The sequence below is a fragment of the Bombus pyrosoma genome, linkage group LG1, assembly GCF_014825855.1.
Source record: "Bombus pyrosoma isolate SC7728 linkage group LG1, ASM1482585v1, whole genome shotgun sequence".
In the NCBI taxonomy this organism is placed as follows: Eukaryota; Metazoa; Arthropoda; class Insecta; order Hymenoptera; family Apidae; genus Bombus; species Bombus pyrosoma.
In genome coordinates this window covers 4,477,034-4,492,844 of record NC_057770.1, presented here as the reverse complement: position 1 = coordinate 4,492,844, position 15,811 = coordinate 4,477,034, and the positions used below count along the sequence as shown (strand labels likewise).

The 15,811-nt window shown below is 46.7% G+C and overlaps 2 protein-coding genes across 10 annotated transcripts in view; both read right to left on the bottom strand.

The window, feature by feature from the left end:
* Window positions 1–1,261: 1,261 nt before the first annotated feature.
* LOC122568565 (transcription factor LBX1-like) lies at window positions 1,262–7,265 on the bottom strand. The gene is made up of 3 exons (XM_043728446.1): window positions 6,286–7,265; window positions 3,107–3,323; window positions 1,262–2,785 (listed from the first exon to the last, which is right to left on the bottom strand). Exons 1-3 carry the CDS (start codon window positions 6,764–6,766, stop codon window positions 2,461–2,463), a joined length of 1,023 nt encoding a protein of 340 aa, XP_043584381.1. The 5' UTR covers window positions 6,767–7,265; the 3' UTR covers window positions 1,262–2,460.
* A 6,414-nt stretch (window positions 7,266–13,679) lies between these two features.
* Window positions 13,680–15,811, bottom strand: part of LOC122568510 (homeobox protein Nkx-2.5-like) — a 179,611-nt gene continuing 177,479 nt past the window's right edge. For all 9 annotated transcript variants that reach the window (XM_043728348.1, XM_043728309.1, XM_043728318.1 and 6 more), the window contains 2 exons: window positions 15,714–15,802; window positions 13,680–15,537 (listed from right to left, as the gene is read on the bottom strand). In XM_043728348.1, the coding sequence (XP_043584283.1) occupies window positions 14,767–15,537; window positions 15,714–15,802 (860 nt within the window). In that variant the 3' untranslated portion in view covers window positions 13,680–14,766. The remainder of the gene's footprint in view (window positions 15,538–15,713; window positions 15,803–15,811) is intronic.

The following is a 15,811-nucleotide window of genomic DNA, read 5'->3' as shown; positions in this document are numbered from 1 at the left end:
CATTATGGCTTTCGAATGTTTAGAAGACTATATAAACGTAGCAGTAATGGACTGCAGAAACGACTATAAAATCCATCTTACGAACCGATCCCGAGTCGTTGCTGCGAGTCAACTTTGTCATTGATGGTCTCGCGGCTGAACGATTTGATTGCAGCGAAATTCCTTCCATTCTTTTCTCTCTGTTTCACGATGGTCGCCGTCGGCTCGGTGTTGGCTATTGCTGCCATTCGTTTGAAAAAAAAGAAAGGCGTAAAAGCGTGGTGTTACGCGACAGGACCCTTGTTTCAATTTGCTGGCTACACGGACGACCGTTCAAGCTTTTTCCGCGATTCGCGAGGGAAAGTCTCGAGCGAGTTAAGCTCCGCGCACGGTACTCTCTCGCTCTTTGATTCTACGATTTTCCGAAATAACGTAAGAAGTCTTTGCGCGCAACAACTTTCGAAATCGTGACCGGCGTAGTAGCGGCGTTTCGCTTTTGAACATCCACTCCATTTTCATGCAGATCGAGGAGAACGAGCCGCAAAGACCCTTCGGAGCAGGATAATGTAACTCCTTTGTTTATAACAGATGAGTGTCAGATCTAGCTTTTTTCCTTCGTCCGTCGGTTAAGTCTGCTCGTCTCCGCGTCTGAATAAACATATCTGATGTCTGTCGGGCCCACCCAGACGAAGCTATTAAAATTCTTATGGGAAAGTCCCTTCCATTCGAGGGCCGATAGCGCGATGATTTTTCGCGAGCGCGGTTCTCTGGTCAAGCCGGATACGCGCACCGTTCGTTCGTGAAACCTCTCCGATGCAATTTCCAATTATTCCGCGTCTATCAGAACTGACAAAACTCAAGCTTCCTCCATATGGCTGTCGACGATTCTACGCTTTTAACAGGACCGTCCGATTCGTGCAAAAAATTCTCCGCATTGTCTTCCAGCGACTTTGAGAATCGTAAAAAGAACTTTCGTTTCGAAGAGTAGATCGTTCCTAATGTTTCTTTATTTTTCCAACAATTAAACGGCTAACTGCGGGCCCTCGCGCGAGGAGTAAAAAAATGCCGACGTTTTAACGCTGCTCTCAGGAACGTACGAGCATAAACGAGATCGCAAGCAGCGGCCCAGAAAAAAGCAGCTACTTCTTTGGAAGATGTCTCGGGTCAAGCACGTCAAGTTTTTACGATCTCATGGAGCTTCGACGTGTAGACATTCGAGAGAGTGACTCGTCAAGGAGGGTGTTGCAGGCAAGAAGATACGCTTGTTCTCTCTTTTTAATGAACCACGTATATTTCGAATAGATCTGTGTGATCACATATGTACGCACGCAGAAACAATCGGAGCGTTGGCTTGACGCGCGTCTTACATTGACTATAATTAATCGGTGTCAGTGTCGATCGACTTTATTGCACGTGCTTGTTTCTTAAATGTTTCTACTTTATTTCCTCTTCTGTTGAACTCTCTGCCTCCCTCTTTCTCTCTCTCTCTCTCTCACACACACACACACACACACACACACTCTCTCTCTATCGAAAAATTTATAAATTTAACAGCGTTTGACGCAGTTCCGATATGGAGGAAATTACGTTGGTTAAGTACAAACAAAGTAACAAAACAGGATACAGCGACACGTTTGAACGCTAAAAAGAAGTTGGTGGAATTTGGAGGTATAACTATCAAATGATATTAATCGTGGTTTTCGTGACAGCCGTATAGAGCGACAGATTTCTATCGTTACGCGCGGCTTCAGAATAAATAAATACTCCACTCACCGATGCCGTTCGAGATTCCATTTTATACAGTTATTTACACGCTAATTTACACGACCTTCGTCCTAGACTCTGATATATCTATAAGAAAATTTATAATTAACGCGTACAGTAAATTCCTCGGACACTACGTGGATTAATCGATAACGTGCTCATTTAACCATTAACCATTACTTCGTAGTAGGTAGTGCCAGCGACTGTAATTACGAGCTTTGCCTCGTATCCATTCGGACAGAATGAGAACGTCGGCTATATAAATTTACATTGCAGTCGAGGTACGTTTAACATCCCCGTGTGCAGTCTGATTCGGCCGACGACATTTTTCGATTCGCATAGAACGTCGGAAGGTAGACCGGATTTAACGATGACCGGATTAAGACTGTACAAAGTGAATGACATGTACAGCTACAAAAACCAGTAACCCTTGTAAAACAGCCTTCCGTAGATCTATTCTTTCGCCGATCAAGTAGAACATCGATAAAAAAAGGGTAGCGAGAGAATCGAGCACTTTGAAACGGACTAGTTTAATCGCGATCCGAGAATTACACGATCTAAAACTTCTTTGGAAACTTTGATTCGATTAGGATAACGCGATGGGTGTAGAGGATGGACGCTGGACGAATTGGTGGTAGCTGGAAGCGGCGGTTGACCGAATCGATCAACCAACGACGCTCTCGTTTTCGATCCTAGCGAAATGGCGAAATTTTCGCTTTACTTCTCGTCGTTGAGTTTCGCCAGCTGGCTCGGGTCGAGGTCCGGCGCGATCGTGTTTTGCACCTGAATGTGAGTGGAGTGAAGGGGCGGGCACAGCAAGGGATGATAGGGGAGACAGTAGTACGGGAAACCGCCGAGCGCTTTGTTCGCCGGATGAATTTGCGGGGCTGACATTTGCCCGGGAAGTTGCCCGGAACCACGAAGTGGCAATCCCCTCAGATGCTCGTCCGGATGCACGAGCACTCGTACCGCCACGCGCCTCGCGTTTCCGGAATTAACCAGCGCGCCTAGCTCCTGCTGCTGTCGTCTTTTGGTCTTGTACCTGGACCGTCGACAAATTGCAAATTAATTAACATTCCATGACACTCGAATTCGTATTTGTTCGATTCGAAGACGCGGTTACCATCGAATCGGTCGCGAATGTTTGGTTTCGGAGCAGAGTAGAATGGAATGCACGATTCGCGTTGAAAGACGAGAAATTGACTGTTCGACCGCGGATGTTTATGCATATTCACGTTTCTATCTAAATAGCGATTTGTTTCACCCTTTTAAGCGGCTTAACGACGCGTATCATTTGCATCCGTTAAATTTGTCATAAATGCATAAATATCCACGGTCCATCGACTACGCTGTGTCATCGTACCGTCTGTTTTGAAACCAAATCTTGACTTGTGTCTCGGTCAGCTTGAGTCCTCGCGCGAGGTCCGCTCGCTCGGGCCCCGACAAGTATTTCTGCGCGGCGAATCTTCTCTCCAATTCGTAAACCTGGGCGTGAGAGAAGGCCGCCCTGCTACGTTTCTTCCTGCTCTGCAGATTCTGTCCGTGATTCTGCGCCTCGAACATGTCCTCCTCCCCGTCCTCTGCAAAATCACAAGCGTTAAAAACCTGCGTCGATGATCATCGAACTCGAGGATATTCGCGAGGATATCGGCCGGTTGATCGTTCTAGTTAGAAACAAACTCGAGTTACAGACAGAAATTCACGATGGAGCTTCTCCAAATTTGCGTGTAAACAAACGCGTGGATCGGGAAAGGATGATCTATCGCGATCATAAATCAAACGTTTCCACTACACAACGACGAGAGAAGAGAGGGAGAGAGAGGGAGAGAGAGAGAGAGAGAGAGAGAGAGAGAGGAAACGTTGGATAGAGAAACGAACGAGTAACCATCCACGGACAGCAGCCATAGAAGCGGCAAACGATCGGAGAGAGTTCCGCCAGCTTTTGATGTCTCGTTCAAACATTAACACGTGCACTCGCTACTCCGACATGTTTACGCTGCTGTTCCACGGTAATTCTCCTCTAAGTTTAACCGGTTGCAATGGAGTGCAATCGCGTTCCCCTCGGCTCCACGAAAATTCTACTCCCTTGCCGACGGTCATTCTGTTCCTCGAGCTTCGAGCCAAGGAATAAACTTTTAGCCGGGAATTCGGGCTATTGTTGGATTTTATGCGCTACCTTGAAACCCGGGTTTCTTTTGGCAGTTTTATCATTTATCAGAAGGGGTGTTGCGTGTTTTGGCGATTGCGTTGAAAATTCACTTTAGGCGAAAGGGGTGTAGGTAGACAAAGGAGACACCGAGCGTATGGTACGATGAGACGAGGGTGAAAGCATAGTGGGATATGATACAGTCGAAGATCAGATCGAGAATAACGATTAGGAAGAAGAGCTAGGAAGAGCTAAATCAGCGAAGGTGTAGCTATCGTGTTTGCCTCTGTCTCGGCGATACAAATTTTCTCCGAATTGTAAAAGTTAAGATTCGATCGATGAGATTGCTTTTACTCGTAAGATGAGTTTCCAGAGATCGGAACTTCTTTCGCATAGTTTTTCCAGCTGGCGGTTGGTCCCTCAACACCGTTTCGCGCAAAGCCGACCGATCGTACCGAGTAATTTGCATCGATTTTCGCATCGGTCGCCGTAGAAAGACCGAGAAAATGGAAACAAAGAAACGAAGAAAGCAGAAAGAAGAAACAAAGTAGCGGTCGTATACGGAAGAAATCGCACGTTCCTCGAAGAATAAAACACCATTCCGATGTATCCAATGGCAAACATGGAACGAACGTCGAAAGGAGCCAAGACGAAGAAAGAGAGAGAGAGAGAGAGAGAGAGAAAGAAGGCTGAAATCTCGGAGAAAAATACAGGCTGAAAAATCAGTTTCGTGTGACATCATAATTATTTCGTTCGTAGCCCGGGTCCTGCGTCAATGTTTATCGGCAGTAGCCTGCCCGATGGGGGGACTCGAAGCATTTAGAGAGATCTATATTTGATCACTTTCGACGTCAACTCTGTGCCATCTCGTCCGGCTAATGCGTCCCTCCTCTGACGCTCGTCAAACATCTCCTACGCGTCCCACATCGTGAGTGTTCGAGAGCAGCAAGTGCCGTTTGCTCTCACTCCGATTACATCGAGAGATGACCCTTCGTGTGCACCTTCTCCGAAGCGGCCGCTCATCGTTTTCAAATAAATTGATATGGTCACGTTAAACCTCGATCAAACGAAACGTTATATCCCCATTTTGCCCGGCGAATCGTAGACGTGGACATTTCGATGAATCCTTTACGCAAACTTGACTCTCGCGATAAGTGAAACGAGATGTAAGAGTTGGTTGTATTACGCGCTTCTTGCGTCTCGTAATGCGCGACAAACATGATTATCTTGCGCGAGGTTTACAGTTGCTGGTATCAGTGAAGGAAGGTATCGGAAGGTATCGCAAGGTATCGAAGATGACTCGAATAAGCTGCTCCGTCTACGTCCGACATGATTCAACGGTTTAATATTAATATCGAAGGGGGTGGAGTTGTTTTACTTGGGACGAGGTTTGGTTAAGAAACCGCCAGAAGAATATCCTATCCATTACCGTATTAAGTGATTCGAAAGCATGGTGGCGGAAATCAGGGGACTCGGTAATTTCGTGAGTGAGACTTGAAACGGTGCCAGGTCGTGCCTGCTCCTCTCCAACCCTCTCGAGCGGCGAACAAGCGAGGAATCGTCGCGTACGAAACAGCTTTAGGTAGGAATTACTTAATTACCGGCCTCTCGTTATCTCGCTGTGTTTCAATTATGCAAAATGTTAGCGATCGAGCGATCGCTAACGCTTTGGGTCGTCGGACGTATTCGACGACGACGACGACGACGACGACGAGTCTCGAAGGAAGAAGAAGAAGTCGAAGCGAACGGTAGAAAAAGCGATTTCTTTAGGATCGATCTAGGTAACCTTGATCTAAATTTGTTTTTTGCCGTGATCCACGGATCGTTGAGGATCCAAGACAGAGCAACAGTGTGGCCAGAGATCGAACAAGTGCAAGAAGCAGAGTGGCCGGCCACTTGTGACGTCTGCCGTAGTCGAGCACCACTTATGCTACTAAAATTACATTCGATCACGTTATCTGCGCTCGGGTTAACTTAAAAAACCCTTGAAAGCTCGCCTGTTACAAGGATACCGGAGACCTAAATGATCTCTTAAGTCCGCATCCTCGTGGCAGACACACGATCACCCAGAAGGGAAGCGGCCTCGGGATTTTCACTCTAAGTGGACCCGACTCCCTACTCTCCTCCAGTTCATTCAGTTCTATCAGGCTATCAGGCCATCGATAGACAGAGCGAGCCGATCGCAGACCTCGTAATTTTACCTCTAGTTAACCCGTCGTCAGGGACCTAGAGAAGATTCGACGTGGAAAATTTAAACGACATTTCGTTTCGCAAATTCTCTACGAGATCGCGCGAAACAAGTCGATCCGACCGTAGGTCGGACGGCCAGCCTTCATTCTCACGGTTAACAATCGTTCGATAGAGAAAACAGTATCGTTGCGATTATCAACGCTCACCCAAATATTTATTCTTGCTCATGTCCAACGCCTCGTCCTGTTGCCTCTGCGAAGAATCCCTCGAATCCTTCACCGGCTGATAACCACCCATGTTGCCAAGGCTCTCCAGATGCTTGAACGTTCCCTGAGCCAAGTGTGGAATATTTCCAAAGTTGGAGATATTCGCGTGGACCAGGTTCCTCGTCAGGATGTCCAGTTCGCGGGCCACGTTGAGATCCGGCGAAGGTAGCCTCGAGAATCTGGCCATTTGATTACGATCCTCTGATCGAATTTCCCTGTGCCCGTTCTCCAAACAATCGTAGTCACGTTGATGGGATTTCTTCGCGAACGATGCTATAGCTTGCGCTTCTTCCGACTCCGAGGGTCGTCGTTCCGTGTACGACGTTCTTCTACTGAGGATATCGGCGATACTGAAGGGAGTTAATTGAGACGGTTTCGGGGAAGCCTCGCTCCGTTTATCGTCTTCCACGATATCCGACATCTCTTCTACTTTCTTGGATCGAGCTCGATTTTCCGCAGACAGCTCTATTCGAACCTTACTACCAGAAAAGTCTCTCAATTTCCCGCGCACTTTGTCTTTCGCCTGTATTTGTATTTTCACAAGTTCAACGATCGTATTCCCTCGATGTTCATCGTTTCACATCCTCTTCGCACTTTCATCGGCCACGTTTCTCCGACATCGTTCACTACCTCGGTTTTGTCGTTGCTTTGTCGAACAGCGGTCCAGCCCGATCGATCTCTATTCTCTTTCGTTCGATCCTCTATTCGGCAAACCCTCGTCACCGACTCGAATCGAGGGTTTTTCTACCCAGCCCACGCTCGATGGTAGCCACGACTCGACTGGCCGACCCGTTGGCCAGATTCTCGTACAGAGGAGGAAGAATCGCGCTGAAACGACGCGACGCGTTTATTAATTGTCACTCGGCAGCGCTCGAGAGGGCCGCGTGCACCCTTCCGCGGCGAGCGTGCTTCGGTCAAGTGTGCTTGTCGCTCGTGGAGACTTATTTTTCGAATTAGTCCGCGGCCACTTCGCCGCCAGCTTCCTTCTTCCCTTCCACCCACGCCCGCCATCTTCCCCTTCTATGCCAGCCACCCCCACCAGCCAAACATCCCTCCACTCTCGTCGATCGGTGACGAGAGACTCGTTCTTCCTTGTCCATCGAGTTCCAGGCTCAGGACACGGGTTTTACGTGTCTCTTCGGTGATCATGGAACGTTTAACCGATTAACGGGAAGCGCCAGTGAAATCCTTCCTAGGGGTGAATGGACGATCGGTCTTTTCGGTGGTTGTTGCATCATTCGAAATTGCATCGACGGTATTTCAGATTAATCTACATCGTGAGCTTAACTGGTCCGGTTAAACAGGGATTATTCTTTGCCAGGATGCCGAAACTTTTTCAACGTATCCTATTTATCCTATCGCGTTTATAACTTCCTTTTGTCGTAGGTTGGTACCAACGGTACAGTGGTATAAACCGTGTCTGTACAGACCTTGCTCCTTGTAGAGAGAGAAACCGCGATGATCTTAATCCTTTGCCGGATCATTCGGTCTTATTTCAGCATTTTTTTCAAGACCGGCGCGATCTGTTATAAAATTCTATCGCATTTCCCACCACGGACTCGTTTATTTTCTCTCCAGTCTCGTTTCCAACCCTTTCGCTCCAAGCTCGAAATTCGCGACGATAAGGTCGTTCGCCGGCTTAAACGAGCTCGTGGTGTAGGTTAAATTCGAGTTTCGCGGGTTGTGGCGTAGGTGGAGCTTTAAACGAGGTCCAGGTTGGAAGCGGGACGCCCGACGAGGCTTCCGTCACGACGCAAGCCTCGCCCTACGACCAATCCACGACTTTGGCCGCGTTGTCGCTTTTCCCCAGGAGCCAATCGACGATTCCTAGAAGCTCTTCGGCCTAGAGGTGACGAGAGATCGGCTCTCGGAGTGGGATCCTCCGCCGCTTTTTTTCACGGCCGCCGTGACGGGGGTGACGGGGGTGGCGAAGGGTTGCGACCAAGTGAAACTCTTTCAGGTATCGCGTCCTCGTTTCGCGAAAGTAAAGCTACTTTCTCCAAGTAGTTCTCCCATTGTGCAGGCTGCTGGGAAATTTTGATTATCCTTGAGCTTGATGAACCACCAAACGTGCGCTCCATTTGAAGGGTCGAATTTAAGTACCGGGCTGCTGTTCGCTTTTATATAGATACTTGCGAGGTCGATACTTGTGATTCGAAAATATTGCAATACTCTAGATGTTTAGTTTTCATTGAAAACGACATTTGTCCGTGATCGCGCCTCGGCAAATATTTCCGTAGAAATCGCAGGTGCTAGAGTAGTCCCAATTAGGATGCTTCAGAGTCAATTGGAACGCGACTATTCGATCGTATTCGATCGTGAAATATTTATTTACCGCACATTTTTCAACGATCCTTCGACAAAATTCGGAAGAAATGGAATTCTCAAGAAACGGGCAATTATTAAATTCATCGTTGTACGGGTCCGGCTGTATATCACTATCTTGGCAGACTCGATTATCTTAAAAGCAAATTGTCCGTATTTCTGCAACAGTGACGCGTGTCCTGTTTCTCTCGATCGTTGCAGCTACTTGGAGGCTTGGCTCTTTCAATATAAAATCGGTATTTCACAGGTGAGAAATCCAAGCAATTGGTCGCTCGTGAATCGTGTCTAACGCTTTCAAAAAGTTACTGCGACTGTGGATGCGGGTAGATAGAGACGGTTACGGTTCGTACGTACTTCTCGTCTCGTATCGAGTCGAGAGGAGACGAGCGGTGCATATATAGGGTGTGCTTTACATAACAATCGCCGCTAAAGACTTGCAGCATTGTCCGCCACGTGCTATCAGCCGAGTTCCTATGGAGGTTTAATTAAGTGTGAACCACAGGAGCGTGGATCACGCCTCACTTGATCCGATGATGGCCTCGCGCGTTCCAGATATCGACGAGGAAATAATTCCACGTTCCTTCCGCGATATTTCTTGGAATTCTCCTCGTTGGTTCGTTTCATTTCGATAAAAAAAAAAAAAAAAGGAAAGAAATCCGCGACTAATCGTTTTCGGAAGGATCGCATTGTTACTTATCAAGAGCGAAACTATCAGAAATATCTGTCCTTTGAAAATTTATTAGAAAGAGTCTTCGAAGAACGCACAGATAACTTTTACTATTCAATTTACGATCAAAGCGCGAAAGCGATTGCCTGTTACGTGCAGGTCGATCGATCTACGAAGATCACGATCACGTGTACGATTCGTGTATCGCGAGTTACTGCGGGCAACGAGAGATCGCGTACGAAAAGTCGCCCGAGAAAGTCGACGAGCTGATCCCTGTTCTTAAAAGTGGCACCCTCGTGACAAGTATTTCTGCGGGATCGATCGGCGCACGGGGATCGGCAATTAGCAGGTGACGGGTAATCGAACCGGAAAAACGACGTCCGCCATTTCCCTATTAGCCATTCCAGGCTCACAAAGAGAGGAGATAGACGGAGAACGTGCCGTCTCGGAGACGGCGATCTCGAAGACGGACTACGGTCTTCCGTACGGTCGCGGCTCTCTTTTTCTCGATTCGATCTAATCAATAATAAATTATAGGGGGACTTCGTCGGTACATCTCTCCCCTAGAGCTAAGCCCTGACCCTCCCGCTCAATTGGTCGCAATTCTTAAAGACCTTAATTGGCGCGGAAAATTATACCTTATTTCAGTTACCCTCGAACGAGAACAGCCATCCCTTCCCACCTCCTCCCCCTCCCCCTTCTCCCAGCCGCTCCTTACCCGCGCCGTACGAACACCGTTACCTTCGCCCCCGCGATTCGCCTTCTTACGAGTTCCACTTGGATATTTCCTTTCGCCTTGCCCGCTCTGATCGAGCAACCTCCGATCCGTGGAAACTCCACCAGCCACTTTTCATCGTTGCGATCGTGACCGTTGCGATGTCGTTGTTTCTCACGCGGTAACCGCGCGTTTTATAAATAGCGTCTCGCGGATCGGTAAAGACGTGTCGATCGGTAAAGATCCGAACGAGATCCGGTCGTGTTTGCCAAAGTACGAAGTTAGATCGGCGAAGTTGAGATGCGGATGGTTTGCGGAAGGGTGGAGAAAAGCGAAACGCGAAACGCCAAGGGCAGAATATAGATGCTGGTTCCTCGAACATCAGACAGGAAATTCGTGGATGGCGTTTAACTGGCATTCGACGACACGAAAAGTAACGAAGATCTCTGGGAGCTGAAAGGGAGACGAAGAGAGGGAAAAAGAAAGACAGAAAGAGAGAGAGAGAGAGAGAGAGAGAGGGAGCAATGCGTGCGCTCTATGGGCGGGCATAAGAATATAAAAACAAGAAGACCGGATGACTGCTAACTGTTTGTTAGTCTTGGGTTTTAAAGTCCGCACGTCTGTCAGTCCAGAGATGTAATATTAGTGCTTAGTATACGCTGCCGCCACTGCCTCTCGCTCATTTACTTCTTCCTCCCGTTTCATCCTCTCTGCGTTTACCTTTGAGTCCTGCGTTTTCTCGCCACCCCTTACGTCTCGCCCCTTAAGCCGAGGAAATTGCTCAATGAATCTTTTCTGCCGAGATTCTGCCCGTAAACTCGACGCTTTTTTTCTTTCGTAATGTTCCGCGGTTGTTTTTCGAAAGCTTTCGAAAAGTTCGCGTTAGGTTCGATGAGACGGAGATCTCTCTTGCGAGGTGGAATGTTGATTTTTCAGTTCTTTCTCCTATTCGCGGTATTTATATCGTGCTTGGAGCCTTTTCTAATCGGGCGATCGTTTTAGACCGCTCGAAGATCGCACAGGTTCTTTTTGTGGAAGATGTACGTACTAATATTTGGATAACCGAACCAAAATCCAAGAATCAGGACACGTTATATTGCTTGTTAGGCGAGTTGATTGCTGTGCCACGGCGAGATGACAGCAGAAACTCCTGTTCTTTTAATGGTTCCGGTAGTTTGCGGATTGGCTAGTTTATCGGTACTATTTTCGGCCGTTTGTAGCGGCCGATTCTAGCATTAATGAGCATTTCAAAGACGAATGACAGCGAGGCTATTTCCGATGACTCCAAAATTTCCTCCGTAATACGACCGGTGATTAAAGAATGAACGCCGATTAATTATTTGTCAATCGTTCGGATTAATAGCAAAATTGAAAATGTAACGGACGATCTATCAAACGACGCTTTAATGGTCGAACATTAAAAGGTTCAATGAAATTGGACAGAATAGTTTCGTGATAAATTGATTCGATTTGTATATTAACGAAAATCAGGTTGTTCTTTTCGAGTGAACGACATAGAGTGCGCTGGAAAGGGAACCCGATGAAATAACTTTGAGATACTTTTACCGCAGTCGATAAGACGAATGTCTCCGGTATTGACCGAGGATAGAAATACGGCTGTTGACTAAAGGCAGGATAGACGCGAACATACGGGACACGAAAAAGCATCGAATGTCAGGCCTATTCTATATTTAGTCGATGATAATGTTTCGTCCGTATCTCGTCCGTGATCTTGGAGCGTTCCTGCCGTACTTTCCACCGATTATACAGATATCTATATTACGGAAAGTTGGCTTATCCTTCATCGGTATAACAGATTATCTACAAACGATTTGCACAAAGAATTATGTACGCAATGGAACGTAGAGAGAATCGCAGAAACGTTGTTAGACGTTTTAACACGTCGGCGTAACAAAATATATTTCGAAGTAAGGATAAAAAGTACAAAATTGTCTGTGCCATTCGATTTACGAGCGTCATCGCTATAATTAGCTGTCAGTGACGTCATATTTCGCATCGTTAAAACGCGCGTTCGTACTTCATTATCCATCCAGAAGTACTTCAACCTGGTACCAGAACGATCTTCGAATTCCACTCGTTTACGAATAGAATCCTACTCCAAGCAATTACACGTTCTTTTAATCGTCGGTTCGATATTCGTTGAAATAATATACTCGATCGAAGTTAGCAGAAGGAAAGAAATACGATACATAGGATGTGATTAATGAGTTGAGGATAAACGCGGTCGTCTCTAAATAAATGCAAACGATTCGCCGCGCGTTCTATGCATATGCACTCCCGTCTTTATTTGAACAGCATCAACATTTTGTGTTCCCTTTCGCGTTCGGTGGATATTCACCGAACTGCGATGCTTTCTATCCGTTCGTAGGCAAATAGGATCGGGTTTCGAAGTTTAACGTGCGGTGATTGATTATGCGAATACACACGATCTCCTCCTAATGGGGGCTTTCAGAATTCAGGCTGGGAACGCGGAAGGAATTCCATTTCGTTCGCAAATTGCTCGATTCTGCTATATTTTTATTTTTTATTAATTGAATCAAAAGCCATCAGGACGCAGTTTCCGATTGATATAGATAGATAGATAGGCGTGTATGTGAAAGGCAGTTGTCGTAATTTTAAAAGTAGACAAGTGCCCGAAAGATGGCTTTGTACGAGAAACAGCCGCGAGAGAGCCGCAACAAAATATGCAACGCGCAACGAGAGACATTTCAGAGCTCGATCTTGCCAAGAATTTCCAAGCTCCGTCCATCCGAACGTTCTGTCCCAACTATTCCGTCCAACTTTCGTTTACAACGTCCTCTCGAGTCCCTCATATTTTCGCAGATATTTAATCGTTTGCACGTATTATACAGATCGTACCCGCCGCGTTAAATGTTAGAAGCAATAACGAATACCTTTCTCGCAAATATCCCAATGCTATTCGTCGTATGATTTGCCCGTTATCGAGTGAAAATGAACGCGTAGCGTAGGCGGATGCCTGACGAAGCGTATCTGGAACACGTCCACCGAAAGGAAGTCGATCTCGAGGAACAAGTGCGGGCAGGTGCTTTGCAGGTGCGGCCAGGGGCGGAGCCGACTCCCCGTTTCGGAAGGGTGGTCTCGGGCTAGTCGTGGAAGGTGGAAAGGCCGTATATGGGAAACGCCACGCGATCCGGCTGGAACATCGACAGCGACATTTTTATCAGCTTGTTCCCATGGTCCTTTATGGCGGCGGTAGCACCATGAACAACGATTACGCCGACGATGAATCGTCTATGTGAAGGCACTTGACTGCCAGATGACCCGTCGTGCTCGCGCGATAACCTAAAAGCTAACCCATGGCTTCGCTCAAGCTGTCAGAACTCACCTATTTATAAATGCCATTTCGCCATATTTTTGTTTTATCGACCTAGACGATGTTTCTCGCGGCGAAACGCTGTAACCGAGCGTATAGAAAGATTCGTGTTGAAATTTGCCACAACTTCTGCGAGGATCGATCGATCTCACGTTGTCGGAATTTTTTAACAGAGGAACGCAAGAGGAACGCTTTTGATGTGTCGATATTTTTAGAAAGGGAGTATTTTACTTTGGGAACGGTGGCTAAGGTGAAGTAAAACGATTCCAGGATTTAGTCGTTTCTTTCGTTTTATTTATTTTCTCGTATCCTCGTTCCCGTAAACAAATCGTGAACGTTGGTACAAAAGTGCAGCGCAGTGTCGCAGGTTTTCCACCGAAAGAAACATTCGTTGCGCGATAATCGAAGTAAAGTTTTCGCCATTTCTCCGGTTGTAAACGTATTCGACGGATCAAAGAACCGAATTACCGAGAGGAAAAAGACAAAGAGAAAAGAGAAAAGAGAAATAGAATTACGAGAAAGGCGAGGTCTGCGGAATACGAAGTAACTGATGTTTCCGCAAAAGCCACTTGAAGCAATTTCCGTTCGGGCTTCTTGAGCGGCGCGTTACTATTTCGAAGGGGAGAGTATCTTACCTAACTACAAGAGAATCAGAGGGGGGGGGGGAACAAGAAGAAAATGAAATACAGCTGCCTGTAGGCCTTACAGTCTAACTATGTCGAACTTAAAGCTATCGCAATCGCGGTGATTAAAAGATGCACCAGCCACGATTACTCTTCGGCTACCTGTTTGGTAACGTTGTCACGCGATTCTCTATTTTTTTCTCAGCCGTCATTCTCGCAAACAACGTTGCAGACTTGCGGATAAATTGTCCGACTTTCTTTTTTCTTTTCTTTTTTTTTTTTTGTTTTTCTATTTACCTCGCTTTTCGACTACCAAAGTACTGGAAACTCGACTTTAACGAACGTAACTTATACTTGGAAGTCTGAAAGATCAGCGATACAAGCGACGGAAGGCCGAAACTGGTTAGAAAAATAATACTCGAAATATCTCGATTCTCTTACGGTATCGAACAATTTCCTAATATCTAAGCTTTGGCTGCGACGCACTCGAATCGAAAAGCGGAACCCTAATCGTAAAACACTTTCGTTTGAACCGCAAAATCTTCTAATTTCATGGAATTAGCAGCTTTTCTCCGATCTCTCCGCGTGCTCAACCGTGTCCTCTCGAAAAATTGCTTCGATTGTTCTACGAACGTAAACTTACTGTATATTAGCTCGATGAAAGATTCAAGTCGACACGGTTGACACGTAACAGAGAGAACACAGCGCAGAACAATTGAAATCTCGAAATCTTCTCCTACCACAATCGTTGTAGATTCTGGTCCATAGGCACCTGTTCCATGTAATTGACGTACTGCATCTGGTAGTTAGCCGGACCCAAGTAATTGGAGAATCCGTAATCGCTGCTGGAGACGTCCATCACCGGTCTTCCGTCGCTCACCATGATCTTACTCTCCGTGGAAATATTCTTCAAATCTGGAAATGGCGGCGCTTCGTTGCCGTTCGCGTTCCCTTTCATTTGCCTGTGACAATCGTGCACGGTAGCTCGAGGATCCGTCGACAAATTATTTCGGAAATCCGTGGTAACGAGAACGTGTTGTCTGGTGGCTTGTATCTCTCCGTTCAAACTCGATTTTCCGGCGACATCGGCGCCGATTTCCGTTTTAAACTCCGGACTGATGTTCGTGTCCATCCTCATGTCGTTCGTCGATCTGAATTCGGGGCTCGGCCGAATTTCGTTCATTCGAAAGTCCGGTTGCATCGAAACGCCGAGCTCCGGCCTGATGTTGGACCAGTACGAAGGATTGTAGGATTCCTGGATGTTTGGTTTACCATCTCTGATCAATACCGGCACGTGGATCTTCTTCAGAGACTGGTTCTTCGCGTTCTGAGCTTGAAGTTTCTCCGCGTCCTCTAACCTTGCGCGTTTGTTCTTGTACCGTCGGTTCTGGAACCAGATCTTCACCTGGGTACTGGTCAGTTTCAGAGTCTGAGCCAGTAGTTCCCTTTCTGGGGCGCTTAGGTATCGTTGCTGCTTGAATCGTTGTTCCAGCTCGTACACTTGGTTCTGTAAGAAATCGTCGGTAGTTTTCAGTCGAGGTTAACGGAATTCGAACGGGGCTGGAGATTTAATTATTTGAAGTATTACAGTGAGAAAATTATGCTTAAATTATTGTGTTAAAATCATCGTTAAAAATTATGTCCGTGGTCGTTACTATTATTTCGTACGATACAGAAACTTACTTGGGAAAAAAGCACCCTCGGCTTCCTCTTTGTCCTCTTGCCGGACTGACTCTTTCGCAGCTCCGTCTTGCTCGATGTAACCACGTTACCTGTAAAAC

Bases quoted from the DNA above. Each gene is read 5' to 3' on its own strand.
- LOC122568565 (XM_043728446.1), bottom strand. From the start codon at position 6,766: ATGTCGGATATCGTGGAAGACGATAAACGGAGCGAGGCTTCCCCGAAA. The intron at 3,324-6,285 runs GTGAGCGTTGAT...GTGATTTTGCAG, and splicing joins GAGCAAGAATAAATATTTGG to AGGACGGGGAGGAGGACATG. The intron at 2,786-3,106 runs GTACGATGACAC...TCGACGGTCCAG, and splicing joins ATTTGGTTTCAAAACAGACG to GTACAAGACCAAAAGACGAC.